This window comes from Chiroxiphia lanceolata, chromosome 8 (assembly GCF_009829145.1).
Source record: "Chiroxiphia lanceolata isolate bChiLan1 chromosome 8, bChiLan1.pri, whole genome shotgun sequence".
NCBI classification, from domain to species: Eukaryota; Metazoa; Chordata; class Aves; order Passeriformes; family Pipridae; genus Chiroxiphia; species Chiroxiphia lanceolata.
The window spans coordinates 28603989-28623694 of record NC_045644.1 but is presented as its reverse complement, the minus strand read 5'-3'; the positions used below and the strand labels follow the sequence as shown (position 1 = coordinate 28623694).

The 19706-nt window shown below is 38.0% G+C and overlaps 1 protein-coding gene across 4 annotated transcripts in view; it reads right to left on the bottom strand.

Moving 5' to 3' along the window:
- The window catches only part of WAPL (WAPL cohesin release factor), a 65659-nt gene that overhangs the window by 11525 nt on the left and 34428 nt on the right, over positions 1 to 19706 (bottom strand). For 3 of the 4 annotated variants that reach the window (XM_032694177.1, XM_032694176.1, XM_032694175.1), the window contains exons 5-10: positions 15794 to 15889; positions 12896 to 13048; positions 12510 to 12646; positions 10431 to 10542; positions 5094 to 5321; positions 829 to 940 (exon numbers count right to left, since the gene is read on the bottom strand). In XM_032694177.1, the coding sequence (XP_032550068.1) occupies positions 829 to 940; positions 5094 to 5321; positions 10431 to 10542; positions 12510 to 12646; positions 12896 to 13048; positions 15794 to 15889 (838 nt within the window). The remainder of the gene's footprint in view (positions 1 to 828; positions 941 to 5093; positions 5322 to 10430; positions 10543 to 12509; positions 12647 to 12895; positions 13049 to 15793; positions 15890 to 19706) is intronic. The other variant, XM_032694178.1, reaches the window with a different exon arrangement.

The following is a 19706-nucleotide window of genomic DNA, read 5'->3' as shown; positions in this document are numbered from 1 at the left end:
CATTTCTCCAAGAAAATTTTAAAAATAAACCATAACATTTTGGCTTTGCAAGTTTCTGATTGTTGCTACAAATTACCTAATCACATATTTTATTTTCTCCTGACAAAGAAGAGATTATCTAGCACACGACTATGTTCCTTAACTGTAGTGGACTGTTTTTTAGCAGAGAGAAGAGATATAGCAAGCACACGCTCCCCACACTTCACAAATCTGAAATCATAACCTGAAACCATGTGCAAGTTGAACACTTTCATCTCTCCAATCCTTCTTTTGTTCTCCCTCTGCTTACTTAAGACCCAGCTTTATTCAGTTCAAGAATTCATTTTAAAAATGTCCCTTTTCTTACCTGTGAGATGCTCAAAAAAACCTGAGACATATCTTTGAAAAATTAATTAAAACAAAACCCCCACCATTTTTTCTTGAAGGGCTGACTTCCTCTGGGATATTTAGTAAAAAATATTAGGTCTGAATACAATTCTAGAAGACTGCAAAGGAAATCTACTCTACAAAAAGTGTGCTGCATTTGTGTGCTGAACAGAGATACATAACACAGTAACCTCTAATCTAGCTTAAGACATTTTTAATCTCACACATTACATGCAACATTATATACATTCTGTTTAACATTAAAACTGCTTTCGACCCCACATGCAACAGAATAAAGTCACAAATATTTCTCAGTAACTTGATATTGAATTGTGTACTTTATTTTTAACACAGCTAATAATTTTTCTGCTTTTAACCACAGAAAATGAACATTAATAAAAGCAAACATCTAACTACAATTCACTATTTTTTCACACTGTCAAAGGAGTATCTTCAATGTACCTTTATCTACAATATGATCCAGACCACCCAGAAGTCGCAGTTCTTCTTTAAACCAGTCCCCAGCTCGCTTTGAGGTGAGAGACAGTAACGTCTCCATTGCCAAATGCCCGGTCTGAAAGAGGGAGGGTCTGGAATTAGTGAAATCACCATAGCCAGCTGTATATATCAAATCATACAAATACACGTCACATAAAACCCATAAAAACCAGCAGTAGGGATTCTGAGTAGAAGAACCAGCAGAGGGAGCAAGAACAGACTTAAAAAATATGCATATCTTAAAAAAATGTCGGTACTGACAAAAAGCTACTTTGCATTTTCAAATTTTCTTTATTTTATTAATAGCTTAGAAAACCCAAACAGACTCCTTTCATTTGTTTCTTTTGTTATCAAAAGAAACAACCGGAGGAAGGAAACGGACAAATCAGCCAGACAGGAAAAAAAACCAAGAAAAGCCAGAGTGAACACAGCTTCCCTGGCTCACAGATACATTTGCTCTGTGCTTGTAGAACACATTTGCTTCCAACATAGGTACTTTGTGTTTTTAATTTTAAAAGTGTAGAATAAAGCAATTAAACTCAAACACTGTAGAAAAATGTTACTCTATTTACTGATTCAGTTTTCTTTTAAAAAGAGGAACACATATAGCAATTTAGCTATAGCAAAGATAAGTTCACTCCCTGCAAATAGAAGTTGAAGAGATGTTAGGTGACTACCTTAAATAATCCCCTGCATTGCCTTTAACCAAAACCAACACCATTTGTTAAGTCAAGGCTGTAACTTATTTTTCCAAAGGCCTCTAGTTAAAGACATGTTAACAATAAAACATTTGTATACATACAGATTTACACCTATGCAAAAGGAACTAGTACAGATTTCTTGTAACACCCGGAAAACACACAGAGGCAAATCTGAACTACCATAAGCTTAATCAATTCATACATGGTACATAAATACAACAATGAAAGGCTGAAGAAAAAGCCATAAGATCTCGCTAAAACCAACTGAATTTTACCACTCTCAAGTCACCTTCCTTCCCTGACAGATTGGATGTGTAGTGTTCCAAGCAGGGCTGTGCTTTCTCTGAGCTGTGCAGGATGTTCCAGGACAGCAGTTCAAACTCAGCCCCTCCTGGGAATAACACCTCACCAGGTTTGAGCTCAGGTGATTCCTCTCACTTAACAGATTGAGCTTGAAACATGGGGAACTGAAATCATGCATAATCTAAACCTGACTGAAGGAAGCTGATTAAAAACTCTCCTTGGAGATCTTTACAGCTACAAAAGATTTAGTTAACTTCCTAAATACCTTCACCACAGAAGCTCAAAGGCCACGCAAGGTTTGAAACACAGCAAAGGGCAATAAGACTTAAAAAAACTCCAGGAGAATATAATCTGATATTTGTACTACCGGGCATAAGAACATCATTTTCTTTTTCTTTTTTTTTAAATAAAAGCAACGAAACCTTGTAAGCCTTTTGCTTTTGAGAAAAGTAGTCCACTGCATTCAATTTTTATGTCAATTATTACAAAATTTTAACACCAAAGGTTCAAAACATGGTTCCCTTAAGCTTTCAGCCTTATGTTTATGTTGACAGTGAAAACCAGAATAACCTCTTTCATCATCTGGAAAGAGAAGTCACTTCTGAAGGTTTTTGTTAGGATGCTAAAGAGAGGAGCTGGCTACAAGCATGAGCTACAGAGGGCTGTGCTGACTGACAGGCAAGGGCCATTTGCTAACATGAAGGCTGAGTTCTTCAGGGTTTATTTTCTTCTAAGCCAGCACAAGAAACCTGGAACAAATTCAACCCACAGAGAACTCCTTTTTCGTTTCTGGGTTTATATTTTTAATATTAAGAGCAGAACCCTTTAAATATCTGTTTGAGCACTCAAAAATTAGTCCAACCTAGCTTCTAGACAGTCACCCAAACAACATGGTCTGTGGGAAGAGAGAGCCAGTATTGATCATCTTCACTTGATCTGTGCAAGACTTGAAAAAGTGAAGGTGTAACTGGTTAGGCAAAAACTGGAGTTACCAAAACTTCTGCTGCAATCCTCCTGTTTCTCAGTGGATACGTCTGAGTCTGAAAAAGCACAGATCTTTTCTTTACTCCCAAAAGATTTGCATTTTTGTTAGCATTTTCTGCCTGTCATCTGGCACGAAACAGAGATTACTTATTGTATCTCATGACAGAGATCCATCCAAAAGCAGCTTGATCTTCCACATATGAAGTTCGTTATTGTCTCAACTTACCGTTGCTACTATCTTAAAATGGAAGAGAACCTAATCATCTCATTTGGCTTGCAAATATTCTCTGAACACTATATAGTCTCTGCTTCTAGATGGTGCAGCTGGGAGGAAACCAGTTTCCATCTGTGAGGTACTATAGCATTCAGTGCATTTACAGCAACAGCTCAAAATAAATTTAAAAAATAGAGCTGCCTCAGAAACCCACCCCCCAAATAAAACAGCTGAAATTGATGGCCTAGGATATTATTACTCATGAACAGCTTCCTCACAAGACAGAGACACAGAGTCCCTTTTGATATATCCTCTCCCTTTAAAACCCATGCCTAAGAAAACACAAGAACAGAATTACAGTTCATAAAAAAGCATCAGGCTAGATCAGATTATGAATATGAGAAAAGCTCAAGCAGGAGACAGTGGTCTTTGTGGCTGGATGCTTTAGCAATGAGGAACCTGTACCAGCTGTTCCATGCTTAATAAAGGGAGCTGTCTTACATTTTATAGTGCAAGAGACATCCTGGCACTGACAAACTGTGTGCTATGTGAGCTGCCTTCAGTGCCAAAACAGCACTGAAATAAGACTCTGATTATACCAATTCCTAGCTGATCACCACCTAGAGAACAAATTTCATTCTGTGTCGGTATTGTCAGACTGTAAACACAAAGTGGAGAATATAATCTCAAATTCTTTCTTCCTTTGCAAATTTCCAAGGTCAGAAAACTATTATGAGCCCCCTACCCACACGTTTCATATGTTCACAGGGAAGAAAAAATTGAAACTTCTAAACAATTCTCCACTGCCACCACAAACTGATTACCAAGATTAAGAATGATGTCATCAATATTAACTTCCTCACCCAAAATTCAGCTCTTGCTATTGCTACATAATACTGACTTCTCATACCAACTCAGCTATCTGTTCCACAGCCAGAATTTAGATGGAAAACCCCCAAGGTAAACCCTTCCTAAAGTGACACAAAAGTCACAGAAGCTATAAAAGAAAATGCCGACTCAACAAGGCGTATCATCCTTCAGTCTAACTGAATATGGAATACAATCTTGACTGCAGATTACTGGCAGGAGTTGGAACACTACTTGCACAGACAAAGCTCCAAAAAACTCCCTTCATTAACAATAAATCAGAAGCTTCTCCTGTTGAGTGTAAGTATTACAAGAAAAATGGCAAAAACCTGGTAAGAATCTTGAACAGAATGTATTACAGGATTCTAAAAAATTAAGATCATACCAACATCCACTACACTGAAATATGGTGAATGCAATGACACATCAGTAAATTTTGTCATTTATGACCACTCATCTAGTCAATCTGTCAATCAATTCTTTAAATATACTCTTTGAAAAAGCCTTTGTAACTTGCCCTTTATTTTCTAAGCTAGCATGAAACCATGGCTAAATTTATTTTTAAACAAAAACAGTTCACTCTGCTACAGCTGAAGGTCTTTTCATGAAAAGCAAGTATGTTGAGAAAGGGAAGAAAAAAATTCATCCACATTTGTGGTCATCAACAGATCTGCCACCACACTTTGGGCAGGGAAAAAATCAGTTTCTGTAGGACAGACTGCTGGTTTTTTTTTTTAAATGGGAAAACCTGCACCATATTTTCAATTTAACACAAAACACTCTTATTCCCATGCACAAACCCCTATTTGTTTGTGAAAGTACATATAAAATTGAGGCAAAGAAATGGAGTCCAATAATCTAAGTATGGTCTTTAAACACACGGTTATTTAAGGTGGTACTTGTTTGCAATTGCTCCCTTAGAAGGGGCAAATGGACACTCAGACAGCTGAAGAATCTTTATCCTACTAACAGCCTTTTAAAAAGGAAATTTCAAATTGGAAGAAGAAAATACTTGCAGTGCAGCCATGTATACATCAACTGTAGACAAAGTGTCCCAGCTCCTTCACTGGGGATACAAAATTAAAGATGATGCTCACAAGTTCCATTTTATTAAGCATTCCACAACTGCCAAGGCTTTCCAACAAAAGCATGTTACCCACCGTGATGTTTTCGAGATCAAGATGTTTGTTGTGAACAGTTTCACACAGTCTCCGAATTTTTTCCTTAATTTTGTTCATGTCTTTTTCATTCAGCAGCTTGGCAGAAGAAGCATCTTGTTCCAATTCCAAAAGCCGTATCATCAGATCGAGACTGGCTCTGTCCAAATCCATGTTCAAGCGATCTCTGCTCAGGATGTACATCAGAGCTGCTGTACAAAGGGACAAATTCTTGGGGTGGGAAAGAAAGAAAGAAAGAGATCAGTTAGTTTTTAATAATCATTTTAGGTAGACCTTTTACCATTTTTAATAAATGAGCTGAAGATTTATGAAAGAAAATGCCTGGCAAGTCCCAACGTACACTAGCACTCACACAAGCACTCGCTGTTGTAGAGATTCCTTCTAGCAAGTTACTAATGCTTTCTCCTAGCAAATCAAACTGAGACAGAAAGCACTCAGTATGTTTACAAAATCCTAGTAGAAAAGCACAGGTTTCTACTTTTGAGGGGCTCAGTGCTGCAGACAGAATAAGAAACAGAACCTCCAGTAACACAGTATTACAGAAGAGACAGATGGCAGGGGGACAAAGTGAAAAAGCACAGGGTACGTGGCAAGGTGGGTGAACATTCTGGTTCGAGGGGATGAACTGGTGACAGCACCAGAAAATACAGAGATCACAGGGACAGTGTTGGGGGGGGGGGGCAGGCAACACAGGGGGAGTGCCTGGTGACATAAATTCTGATTCTGCCAAACAGGTCTGTCAGTCAGTAGTTTATCCAAACCTTTTCAGCACAAACACATTTTAGTTCCAGGGGAATTCTGCTTTTTGGAAGTAGCCAGAGCATAAACCAGCTTCCCCCTTGCCCTGTTCCCATCAGTCCTTAACATGTGAATGTTATTATCCTGACCATTCCTATCTCATACAGAATGGGTGTAGAGGGATCTCTTACTGGCTAAAGAAGATCTAAGTTTCCTTAAAGAAGGAATTAAATTTCATCTTCATGAGGATCCAGAAAAGCAAAAGCAGCAGTTGACTGTCAGGAAGGGACACAAAAGACAGTGAAGAGAGAGAGAGCAAAGCTCTCCATCCCCAGTGTTGTTAAGTACTGCACTTGCACCGAGAGCACTGAGCTCCAAGTCATGGTAAAGAGAAGAATGTTCCAGAGAACTGAGTTGTGCTGGGCACAAAACTTTCAGAAACATTTGACAATAACTGGAGGAGATGAGAGCTGGGGTGTGTGTGGGGTATGTGTGTCCTACTGAGATCAACTCTCAGGAGCCAACAGGTTGCATGCATCCATTGCAACTGTTTCTGTATAAGGTAAATTCAAAATGGAAACAAACTAATTCTGGGATGTGAGTGTTGTACAGCTCAACAGCAAAGAGCAGTATTTCTGTGTCATAGCTGATTAACATCTTTTTAGAGTTCAGCCAACCATCAAAGCAATCATTAACTGCTGTTTATTTTAGAAGCAAGTAACGATCATACTTGGTCATACTAAGCAGCATCAGCATTTCCAAGACATGATTAGGCAGATGACAGTCTATCAAAAGCTATGCTAAAACTCCTTCCTGTCTGAGTCAAGAAAATCCTCAGGTGAATGAAGACTTTAATCTGACCAACCACCAAAGATGCACTTGAAGTACTGAAGGAAGGAAGCAAGAGTTTCCAAATCCACAGCTCCTTTTGTGAATACAACCTTGAGACAGGGTTGTTTAAAAAAAACATCCAACAAAATCTTAGCTGTGAACATCACATCTGTGATGCAAAGCAGAAAGCAATCTACGCGACTTATGTACACAGAGAGGGATACACCGTTCTCCCTTAATTTTTATTAACTTTCCCCAGTAAGCCTTGCAATTCTATAATTTTAATTATAGAAATGTTTACTCTTGATTTACTCGCAGCTGGCTTATCCTGTAATAAATGTCAGGTTCCTGGAAGACTCTGGAAGACGAGGTTCTTTCAGAACAACAGTGATTAAACAGGACACAGAATTACTCCACTATCGTTCAGCCAAGGTAGACCTAATAAAGCAATATCTATGAAGAACTATTTTCTAATGACCCGCATTGTCTAGGTGGGTTTCCTGCTAAAAAAAAAATTTGCTTTAAGCCCCCAAAGGAGTTTCTATCAGCTAGAAACTATGCAGCAGTTAACAGAGGGAAACTGCTGAATTTATAATCTGGGTTGCCAATATTTAGGCATTTCAAAGTCAGAGACTGTTCTTAGATCACTACTCAGAAATGCTTTACAGATATTCCAAAGTCTGATAAGGGCAGTCACACTCATTCTGTAAAGCTGTGTACCAAGCCTGGCCCAGGTTCCCTTCTTTGCAACCCACCCAGCTTTCCATTATGCAGGGAGTAATGGTTCTCCCTCCACATCAGCTCTGCCAACACATCCCTTCAGATCTGCCTCACAGGTTTTAAAATACTGAAACGTATCAGAAGTGATCAAGACATGATGCAGAAGGTCTCAGGCTGCAGGACTGCTGGAAAAGCAAAAAAGGAGAGGACTAGCTCTGTGTAAGAAGAACCAGGCTCCTGCCACAGCACACATACAGGAGGGACTCGGGCCAACAGGCCTCCAAATGCTGATGTGCAACAGGCAAAGAGTGATGTTGTAAAAGAACGGACCTTAAATGTGGATGGTGTTTATGACAGAATAAACCTGCTTTAGCTTCATGTCAGTCATCTGGGTTTTCTAACACTGGTTTCTCTTAGTCTCTGTAAGCAAGTTGGTTTCATTTTGAAGGAAACAACTGTACATTTTCCTCTGATCTTCTGTATAACCACCCTGCCTGAAAGCTGTCTCATGCCCTACAGGTACAATACACAGAATTCTGAGCTGAGAAGGAGGGAAAAATTGTTAGTACAACTTATTTTTGATCAGTATCCTAAGAAAACAAAGCAGCCAAAGAATCCAATCAATCCCTCAAAATCCCTCCCTTACAGACTGCAGTACAGGGGCGGTTTTTTTCAGATGAGCTTCCCCCATCCCATTCTATTCCTCAAGATGCTTAAGGCACATTCTGCTTCCAAATAAATGTGGAGAGAAGAAAAAAATTAAAATAAATAGAATTTGCTCTAGACAGAAATTTTATGGCATATCTAACTACAGATTCGCACTCCATACTTCTACAAAATTCAGGAAAACATCCTAGTTGAAGATACACTCCAGAAACAGCAGACCATTTACACCCACTCTCATCCTTGTCTTCTCTTGCTTGTTCTATTTATACTCCAGCTTGTGGGAACAGATGGTTATTTTCTAGGGTTCAGCACTACATTTAATGCACTTTTATTTTTTTTTAAGTTATTCACATGCTGAAGACATTACAAAACCACGTTTCTGTGCTTAACTACTGACAGTTATTATGAAAATACAGGGTTTATTTTCAAAATTAATAATACTTCAAAACCTTCATAGAGCATCACTGTAGAGACAAAGTCAATTAAAAACTTAAGCATAAACACAAGTCTACAAGAAAAATTTGGTGGAACAAGTAATTTTCATGTGATTATTTTTGGGCATAGCTCAGTAAGATAGCTGGTTATTTTGTTTTCCTTGCTGGTTAAAGAAATGCCAACTGCCAATCTGCAACTGCTATTTTATACTCCTTATGGAAAGTTATAGAGTCCCCTCCACCCTCAGTCTCTTCCACTATATCAGAACACTGAATGCAGTATATGCTCATATCTGTTTCTATTAGCAATGTAATTGTGGCAGTTTTCCCATCTCCAAAACACTTGAAAGAAAGATATTAACCAAATAATTGTGCATTTTTTCCCTCAGTCCTTATTCATCTTAAAAGGATTTGAGCCATGCATGCAAAGCCTAGTGTAATTTATTATTCTTGAGTTACTTCAAACTGAGATTTAGTGGAGAAATTTTATTCATTTTCAATAGTGAAATAATGAATGAATGGAAGAGTAGTATAGAAAAGCAGCATGCTTATACAGAGAAGACCATGTTGGAGCATATACTGTCAGTAGTTAGGGCACATATATTAGCATTTATCAAGAGTAGTTTAATAAATCAGTAATTTCAAAATACTGCAAAACCTGTACCAAGAATGTACTGTAACTATATTAAAACATTAACTACAAATTTTTTTTTCCTTGACAAAAGGGAGCGTTTCATCAAATATACTGAAAATAGTGAATATAATCAATGCTTTTTGCTACTGCAGACTAATAATAGCAGGCAATTTCCTTTTGAACTGCATGTGCTGCTTCTTTGGAAAATGAAGGAATAATGGTAACTGTTAAAAGACAGCCAAAAATACACCCAGCAAGCTTGTACACTTTCCAAGGAACTGTAGATGTCCTCTGCCCATCTCCTGCATCTCAGTGGTGGCAACTGTCCTAAATAGCGTGCCTGTACTTTATTTATTTCTAGTATCACTTGGCACTATTTTGACAGCTCACAAAATAATGAATTCATTGGACCTGGTGCCTGTGTTTTACAGTTAGCCATCGCTAATTTTTGAGGGAGATGGAAAATAAGCTATTATTCTAAATCAGTTCCTTAAGACTCTACAGCTTTTCCCTCCACCCACAGTAAGATGTCAAACAGCATCTCTGAAATATCTGTTTCTGTGGGTGCAAAGTTTCATTCTGCATTGTATGTCATTATTCTAGAGCTATTACAGAAAATAATAAAGCTGACTGGATATACAGATCTACTACCCATTTCCAGTGACATCTTGTATGTTCAACTTCTGTAAAAATATCTCAAGGGACACCCCACAGAGGTAACGCTCATAAGAAGGAAAATCCAAACTGCTTCAGTTTAACTCTCAGGTCATGTCATCATAAGTAGATAAAATTTACCTTTCCTAGATTTCTCATAGAGCACTGCACACACTCAAGGCATCCCACAACTGCAATTACAGCAGTGCTCAAGGAGACAGGCACAAGACATGACAAATTCCCCACAATAGCTACAGAAAAGGTGATAATTCACATACAAGCAAGTCTGGAGATGAGCACTTACAGCCACCTTTAAATACAACACGGAAAGATTCCTTCCAAATGTATTGTATTTGAAAGAAATCATAAACACAACAAGAAAACAACAAAAAAAAGCTAAAGAGATGCCATAAAATAGCAATGCAAAGTGCAGTCAGTTTTTTAAAAAAGCTTAAATGATTTCTTAAAAAAAGAATTTTTTTAAGAAAAAGAAACCCAGAAGCACATAAACAGTGGAAGAGGAGTTTGTCATTGGAACACAGCTTTCTCAAATGGAGCCACTCATCCCAGATGCACACAATATTCACACACAGTAGACAGGTATCAATTAACTCTAAGGAAATATGCAATGTCTCTCCTTACCTGGTGGTGTTGGGAATCATCCAGTGTTTTGAAAACCATGGCTACCATCCCGTGTGCTCGCAGATGCATTCGGAAGCTGGGCATGGCGCACTTGGTCGCCAAGCTGATTACACTGGAGAAAATTCATTCTGTATTAGAACAACTGAAATGACCACACTCAGAAAACCAGCAGATAAACAAGTCCCTAACACAGGACTGACCAGATGCCTCAGACAAAACTCTGTTGGGATGTTTCTTCTAAAATTTATATAAGGCAAGTTTGCAATTGGTGAACAGAGCAGTGTTTTACTCAACAGTTGCTTACCAGCACCAAACTATGTCTGCTTTATTCTAAGCCTGGCTAAAAACAGGATTTGAAAGGGCACCTTGAACTTGCTTCTTAAACAAAACAAAACCAAAAAAAAAAAGGCAAAACCAATAGTTAAATTAAAACATTCATGGATTAAGCATGAAGGTCTGATTTAGAGACATGGGAGAGCTTATTATGGACCAAGGCATTATCAGAAATTGTACATGTAAACTTCCACTGCTATCTGATGGTTACCTAATTGACTGACTAGACCCACTTATGCCTGATATTACTTTTACAGGACACTTTTTTTTATATTTATTGCTGCACTTATGATTGATGGAAACACTATAGATTTCAGAAAAAAACCTGACAAATATATTAATCAGTGACCAGCATACCAGTTCATTTCAAAAATGGAGTCCTTCCCTTTATCAGTAAGCTGCCATTTCCAGCACAGTGAAACATGGCAACTATTAAAAATCTATTGCTTTCAAATGTGCAGTAATGTGGGAGTGATTCTGCAATCGAGTCTTCCAGGGCTACTGAGGAATCTGATTGTAAGAGATGCACACAGTAAGGTGTTGAAAGAACAAGGGGCCTTTCTGTCTCCACTCACAACAGCAGCAGTGAGAGCTTACCTACCAGTTTCTCATTCTTTTACGTCTATTCCTATCCTTACACATTGATTCCCTCTGGAAAAACACTTTTCTTTTAATTTGTTAACTGAAAGAAAAGATTTTTATTGTGTTTATACAAGTTACATTCCATCATATAAATTTGGAAAATAAAGAATTCAGTTCGCCATATGAGCAAATTAAGAGCACTCAATATGAAAAATACCCCAAATTGTCATTATAGTAGTAATTTATTCTTATCATAATGTATATACAAACTGGATAACAGAGTTCTTATTTCTATACTTCAGCAACAATATTCATTGCTAGTTTCTGAAGAACAAAGAATAAATTTTAAAATACCTCTCTTAAAGGCATATAAAGCTTTTACTCAACCACAGTCAAACCACAAATAAAGAATTCCCATCACCTGTCCCTATGGGTTCAAATTTTACCTTCTCTATTATTTCAGTTTTACTGAACAGAGAGGAAAATTTACAAGTATATAAAAAAATATTATAAATGGTTATTATATTTAGCAATTTGATAATTACTTTTATGTCCAGGGAATGGACACCAATATTAATTCATAAACTTTGTCAAAGCAAGACTAACATTTTTCACACCAACTTCACAACAATGTGTAACTTGAATATTAAGAGTGCAATGAGTAGTCTAAGACAACTGAAAGGAACCTCCAATTAACACTGAGGCCTCTTTACTTCCAGTGTTATTTCTCAACAGAAGATAAAGAACAGGTAGCTGGATTTAAACAATAACTCAGTATTACATTAGTTCTAGATTATCATCAGCAAATTTTCCAGTCTTAGGGATTTTATTTTAGAATTGAATTTTACATTAAAAACAGAAAAGATATCATACATTAGATTGCACTAAACAAAGTTATCAGAAAACATTTTTTTAATTTATAGCTGGGATAACAAGTGTGTCAGATGTCTCTTAAGGTACAATTTTCTATTTCATCTTCATAGTTAAACTGCTTTTGATTATTCACAAGATACCATCTTGGTTATTATTTTCAGATTTTATTCTTCATAGCAGAAGTGCCAGGTAAATGGCAATGACATTTTAAAGCATGGTCTCTTCTCGGACGAATATTTAATTCAGTATCTCTTAAATATAGGTTCAGTGTTTTATATTAAGATATCTTACCTAAGGCAACGTGTGTTTAGGGGTTGATTGCTCTTCAATCCACTTAGCAAGTACTCAATATCATCTGTGAACTCTTGATTTTCACCAAATTCCACTACATCATTGAAGTGCTTTACATGCTGAACAACAGTGTATAACTGGAAAAGACAAATATTTTGACCTAGGTAAGTTGCTCTTGGGATTGATTACAACCTTAACAAGTACAGTTTAAAAATCTATTCAGTTTTAAGTGCAAGGAAGCATTAAGAAGTTAATGAAGGCCATTCAATTATTTAGATAAAAATATTATTTTTAATAGGAAAGTCAAATTTCATTTTGAGACTGTTCCTTCAGTACTTAGGATTACCGATAATTCTTTATCTTAAAAATTTGTTAAGAATACTTACTTCTTTGTCTTCTTTCCTACATTTCAATGCAGTTACTATCTCTTGATAGGGCTGAGTAGGTATTGTCACAGTTTTTATCACTTTGGGAGGTGGTGCAGGAGCCTTAAAAACTCCATCATCTTTATGAACTGCCTCCTTTGAAGATAGCCTTACCTATTAATAAGAAAGTGCTAAAATGGGCAGATGTTTTGAGCACGTAAACATACACTAATACATCAGGAAACAGTACAGGTGTGCAATTGTCAAACTCACATTTTGGGACTATTTAGTCCTTGCCTTACACTACCAAGATGTACCTAAGCTGTGGGATAATGTACCTATGCTTAAATAAATAAAAAAATAAAAACCCACAAAACCAAAAAACATTTCTAAGTATCAAGAAAGCTCCAGTAGAATTCTGAAACTAAAAAAAATAAGAAGACAAAAAAAAGTCTTTTATACTGGTTCCTTAATCTGTAGGGTAAGTAAACCAACCAAATTCAGTGTTTAAAAACAGTTAAAAGTTTGTAGCACCATAAAAAAGGCCACACAGAGAAGTGAGAGGCATGGTGTATGCCTCAAACAGGTACTGCATGTTCTTGTAAATTCATGGTATTCTCTGTACACGAGCCTTATTCCTGTTCATGCTGTTAACTACTTTAGGAACAACACATCAGAGCACAGAATACAGCAAAACCTGTTCTGAACTTGATGTCAGGTCTAGAATAACTACTGACAGGTTTCCAGACATCTCAGGCAAGTATTACAGGTTTCTCCTCAACCTACTTTGCTGTATTACTTTGAGGTTACTATAAGCTTAAGTGTCAGCTTATCTTCAGATTACTACTTTGGCACAAATTCAGATATGAATACAAGCTACAGAAAACAAGGCATACAGAAAACAGACCTCCAAATGCCAAATTCTAAATGTAGTGCCAATGCCAGTGGTCATTTACTTACCCTCAATCTCTCAGTAACATCATGCACTTAGTTTCCTTATACAGGAAAATGAGAATATTTTTAATGTGTGGCTGAAAAAATAAAATTAATATGCAGGCATAGAGGAGGCATGAACTGTTACTCTCTCCAGAGGGCAGCTGAAGAGGAAGCTTTCTTGTGCATTGTACATTGACAGTTAAAAATAAAACATAAGCCAAAACAAGCTGCTCTATTAATGGAATATTCTTTACATTCTGCCTCTGTCAATGTGTGGCATTTCAGTATTCACTCACTTAGGCAACGTGGCAAAATGCTAATAAACCACCCTGAAAAGCTGGTTTAGAGCACATACTGGAGGACTCTGATCTTATCAGTCTGTGAACATATGAGATGCACTGAAGTATCTCATCCAAGTTTGGTCAATGGCTGCCCCTTCAAAGCCAGTTCCAAGGGAGCTTGGAGGGGCCGTAAGAGAGATTACTTGGCATAAGTAGTTGGCATGCTGTGGGTTTCTCACCATAAACCTGAGACAAAATTTATCCCAATCTTTAGGTAACAAATTTATAAAGAAATTAAAGAGGTAGGATCATCTGCACAGGAATTACCACTGAATAGCAATTTTTAACCCATGTAATTTACACACACATAAATCAAGGTTAAAAGGTGACTGAAGTAACTCCAGATGTACATCTTAACATGAGGAGCAGATACAAATTCCCCTAACAGGTTTGTTCAGCCAAACCTCTGCCATATTCCTGAATTAATATTTTAATGGCTCCAGTTACAAAGGGGAAGTCTGAGAGAAGACAGAAATGCCTGTCTGAATGAATGATCCAGACATTTTCCTAGTTTGAAGTTATATTCAAAGTCTGTCTGAGAAGACTCAGACAAAATCTGCCTTTAAGTCAGTTATCAGAGTACTACACAAAAAATCAGTATCAATACAAAGATTCAGCAAGCAACAAAAGCTTCAGTTCAAATGTACATAATTTAAATTGAGAAAGGGGTTTAGGAAAATCCCAGGGTTGAAATTTCTGCTCTGTCCTCAAACTCTAGTAGAAATTGTTATTTTCAAATGAGTCATCTGCATTTTCCAGGCAGTGCAGTTAGCATCCAAGGAAGGCTGTTCAGAGTACTGTGAGGAGGCAACTAAAACCTACCACAAACCCAAGAGGTAGTATCAGAACACCATACACAGAGGCAGAATTTAAAAAAAAGAGAAAAAAAAACATCAAAAGAAAGAAAAAACCCAAAAACCTCACCACAAACTGGTGACAAAAACAAAAGCTGAAGACTTGTTGCAGCAAAAAAATCTACTTTCTGATTTTCTGTTCTCAGGCAAGTACTGCCAGCAAGGCACCAAATGAAATGAAGTTTACTGACAACGTACGATGCTCTCTTAGCAGAATCAGTAACAACTTCTACACGCATAAGCCCAAGACCCTGAATTCTCAGGGTCTCAAAAGAGTTAAAACCCAATTACTTTGAGCCTCAAAACAATCGTTGACTTTTGAACAAACAACTTCTAGAACGGTTCTCACCTCTTGTCTATTTTTTGTAGACATGCTTATATCCAATCTGTTCGTATTAGCATAGCTGACTGTACACAGAAAATGTTGTTTCCTTCACAGTATCTAAAGCCTCAAGTCAGCAACTGACATCACTCCATTAGAAAGGAAAAAGAAATGAACTCTCTTTTTAAGTTTCTCCTTTTTGATCTGCAATTTGCTGATTTCTGTGGTCATAACTTGCAGTATTTTTTGATAACTGTATGTTGAAGTGACGTGGAAGATTACATTCTACAGTATTTTCATTGACAATGTCTTTTCTAGCAAATACCCAATGGCTCACATCACAAAGTGGACTTCATTCTGAATTACTGTGACATTACCAGACACCAAGAACTTATTTTTTTTAAGAACATATAAATCAGTGAAAGGAGATTTAGTAAACTTGAGAAAAAACCAACAGTCTACTTACTGGGACACTGGGAGTTTTCAAAGCTGGTGGTGCTGGCAGAGCCTCTGATTCTGGCTGGTTCCAGTGTCTAGCATTATACACAGCTTTTGTGGGAGACTAAAAGAGAAAAACAAAAGTTATTTTTTAAGTAAATTACCAGTAGTCACTATACATTTCATAAACTACTGTAGCAATAATGTAGCCAAACAAGGAAAATTAGCTTCATTTTTCCCCTTCTGTATTCCTAGCAACGCAAGTTCTCAACATCATATATATATATCAGAAAACGAGACAGATTGTGAAGCATCTGATGGTTTGAAAGACATACAGACCCACCCAAATGGCAAAAGACATGATATGTACATATTTAAAGAATTTTTCAGTTGTTTAATCTTCAAAATTTATTCAAAGGCAAAAGGTTTGCAACCTTCCTATAGACAAAACCAGACAGCTCTGGGGGAAAAAAAACATGCTAGCAAACATTATGTCAGTAGAAATATGACTAGTTTAGAATCAAAATGCAGAACTGATACAGACTTTGATGCTCTGAGGAATAAAAACATCCAAATGAAATGCCTTAATCCATATTAATAAATTAAGAAGCCTTTTCTTTTTGTCTTGCTGAAAAATGTGTCAAGGCAAATCGAAATGCATCAACATTTACTGTCCTTGAATTTCTGGGAAACATAATATAATTCTTAGAGAAAGCAAAGACAGACTATATTTCTAGCATTTGAGTTTACCAATCTATTTGCATAACAATATTGCAGACTAACACACCACTGCAATTTTCGCAATTTCCCAACATGCCACGCACGGAACAAACTGTATAATCACCTGTCTCCTCACAGCTCTTATACGGCACTTAAACAGGGAAAAGTAACTTCAAAAAAAAAGAAGTTAGGCAATAAAAATATTTTTCTGTCAAAATATAATGTTTCAACTCTTTAACCCAAATACAGCCCACGGAGGGGCTGTGTGAGGCAAGCCCAGCAGCAGCAGCCAGGGACTGAAGCCACTCTGTGAAGCGTAACAAGGTTCTGGCATGTCAAAAGCTACAAAGCAGATTTTTTAAGTCAAGAGTTTCTGTATTACTGTAGAGTAAAACTCTACTGTGCTGCATCCTTCCATTCTCCACAAGAGAAAGCCCTGACTAACATAATTTCAAGGAATATAAACAGAATGAAAACCTCTACGAGGTTTGTCAGTAGAATGAAAATCACTATGAGTTTCAGGGCCTGAAAGACCTGTCAAGCACTAAATCATTCGAGTTTCCAGACAAGAGAAAAACCTCTTTCCCTCCTAGAGTGTGCTCTGACACGGTCAGGAGAAACAACTTAGATGGACTGTTAAATTATGTTTTTAAAGCAGTGCTCATTTGCCATTCAGCAACGTGCATACAGTAGTTATTAAGCTTCATCAATTTTTCCAAGGAAGCTCTTTTAAACAATATATATTCGGCTCAAAAAGTTATACTGAGAAACCAGGTTCATGTTCATGCTACTACAGTTACAAGAGGACATCTGGGCCCACAAATAGGAAGACTGTGCCACATAGATGTTTATTTGAAAAAAGTTAACCAAAATAAAAATGGTTAAGAAGTTAACTATTTTCTCCTATACGTTTCAGAGCGGCAATTTTTTACCCACAATCTGACTCAGGGTCTGCAATGAACAAAGGAAGGGGTAACTTAGTAACAAAGATTTTTTTTTTTAATGAAGAAAGATGCAAGTTTCACAGATGTAATGGAAAAGAACCACTGAGTATTTCTCAGACACTTTTTCCCTTGAATTACTCACAACTGTTCCACAATTTACCTCAGTGTATATTTAACACTGGAAAGAGAGGGTGTAAGTTTTTGGGTGCTCTATCCTGGTATATGGGATAGTTCAAGGAAATAACACACTGTCAAGTAACCTGCATGGACGTTGAGCACATCATAGAATCACAGACTAGTTTAGGTTGGATTGGAAGGGACCTTAGAGATCCTCTAATTCCAACCCCCCTGCCATGGGCAGAGACATCTTCTCTCTTGCAGTTTGAAGCCATTATTCCTTGTCCTGTTTCTACATGTGCTTATAAAAATGCCCTCTCCAGTTTTCTTGTAGGCCCCTTTAGGTACTGGAAAGGTGCTCTAAGGTCTCCTCAGAGCCTTGTCTTCTCCAGGCTCAACAACCACAGCACTCTCAGTCATCTTCATATTTGAGCTATCCCAGCCCTCTCATCATCTTTGTGACCTCCTCTGGACTGATTCCTACAGATCCTTATGCTGGGGGTCCCAGAGCTGGATGCAGTGCTCCAGCTGGGGTCTCATGACAGTGGAGTAGAGGGGGAGAATCCCCTTCCTCGATCTGCTGGGCACACTTTTGCTGCAGCCCAGGACACAAGTGGCTTTCTGGGCTGCAAGTGCACATTGCCAGTTCATGTCAAGCTTCCCAAGTTGTTCTCCTCAGGGCTGCTCCCAATCCATTTTCCATCCAGCCTGTATATTTAATATCAGTTTCAGCTGATGCGTAATAATTCCTAATCTTGCAGGGAAGCTTAACTGCTTCGATTCTGACAGCAGTGTACTGCATTACAGCTGCCAGAAGTCCTGTTAGCATAGGATATTCTTTATTAGTAGCCCCAAATCTCAGTTATAGTCTCAGATAGTATTCTATCCCTGCTTAAAGGATACTAATATATTAATATTCCTGAATTTCCTGCCTGGGAGCACCATGCTGCACAGAAGCTTTTCAGGTCCCTGCAACAGCAGTGTCAGGCTCAGCACACCCAGGATGAGATGCTGAAGGGAGATGCAACCCACACAACAGGATCCTACATCTGTGGTATTCTTTTAGCTTCATGCAGCAACAATGGGGCACAGACCCTCGCAGGTTCTGCTGCAGGACTCTCATGAAGTTCTGGGGAAAAGCACGCCATGCTTGGGACACAAAGCCTCTGCCTGCACATTCCTTGGTCTTCAGACCTTGTGCTCCATGAGGAGCCAAACACAACCCCTGCAGGCAGAGGGGCAGCAGAGTCACACTGGCATCTGAGCTTGTCTTAGCAAGGCAGCAGCTGGGACAGGCCCTCACTGACCAGGCAGCAGCAGCACCTGCAATCTCAGCTTTTCCAAGCTGAGCACCTCTGCTGCGCACAGAGAGGAGGCACAGCCCCAGAAAGCGAGGCCAGTGCTCTGGTCTGGAGTAAGAACAAAGCACACAAACAGCTGTGCCAGTGCAATCAAAAGGTCCACACAGCATCAGGGTGTTTTCTTCAGCAGAGAGCAACAGCTGATGCGTAGGAAAGAGTTCAACAGGGCAAACAGATAAAACCAAATTCTTTCTAAATACTCCGGGCTCAGAGGCTTCCAAAGATGGCATGCTTTTTATTTAGCAGTCAAAAATGGGCTTTTCTTCCCTGGTTTTCCTTAATCCCTTACTGAACCAAAAGCTAGGGCATCCCAAAGTGTTTTGTGACATGGCACTTTACAGCTTGCTTAAGCATTAGCAGTGCAATATAGAAAAAAAAAAGCCACATTTTATGTAAGAAAACAAATAATGCCACCAATAAATGCCTGCTCTGAGAAACAAGGACATCTTTATTTAATAGCTCTCTTGTAACAGAATCAAAGTGTATCTGGAAATAGTAATAATTTAAAACCTCAAGTATCTACAGTTTTAGGTAGTTTAGGTTAGTTTTAGCCACCATCCCTTGTATTATCTTACACTTTTAGATCAGAATTGATCTAGAAAAGTGATTTGGCCTGTGATTCCATGCCTTCCCAGTAATATTTCCTTAGACAGCAGACAGTGCTCCCCAGCATCCCTACCTGCTGGTGTCTGGTCAGTCTTACACTGACTGCACACAGCTCTACCTGCAAACACCCCTGCAAGAATCCAACACTGCTTTCCAAAGAAATATGTTCTAATCAGTTCTAACACATTGTGCA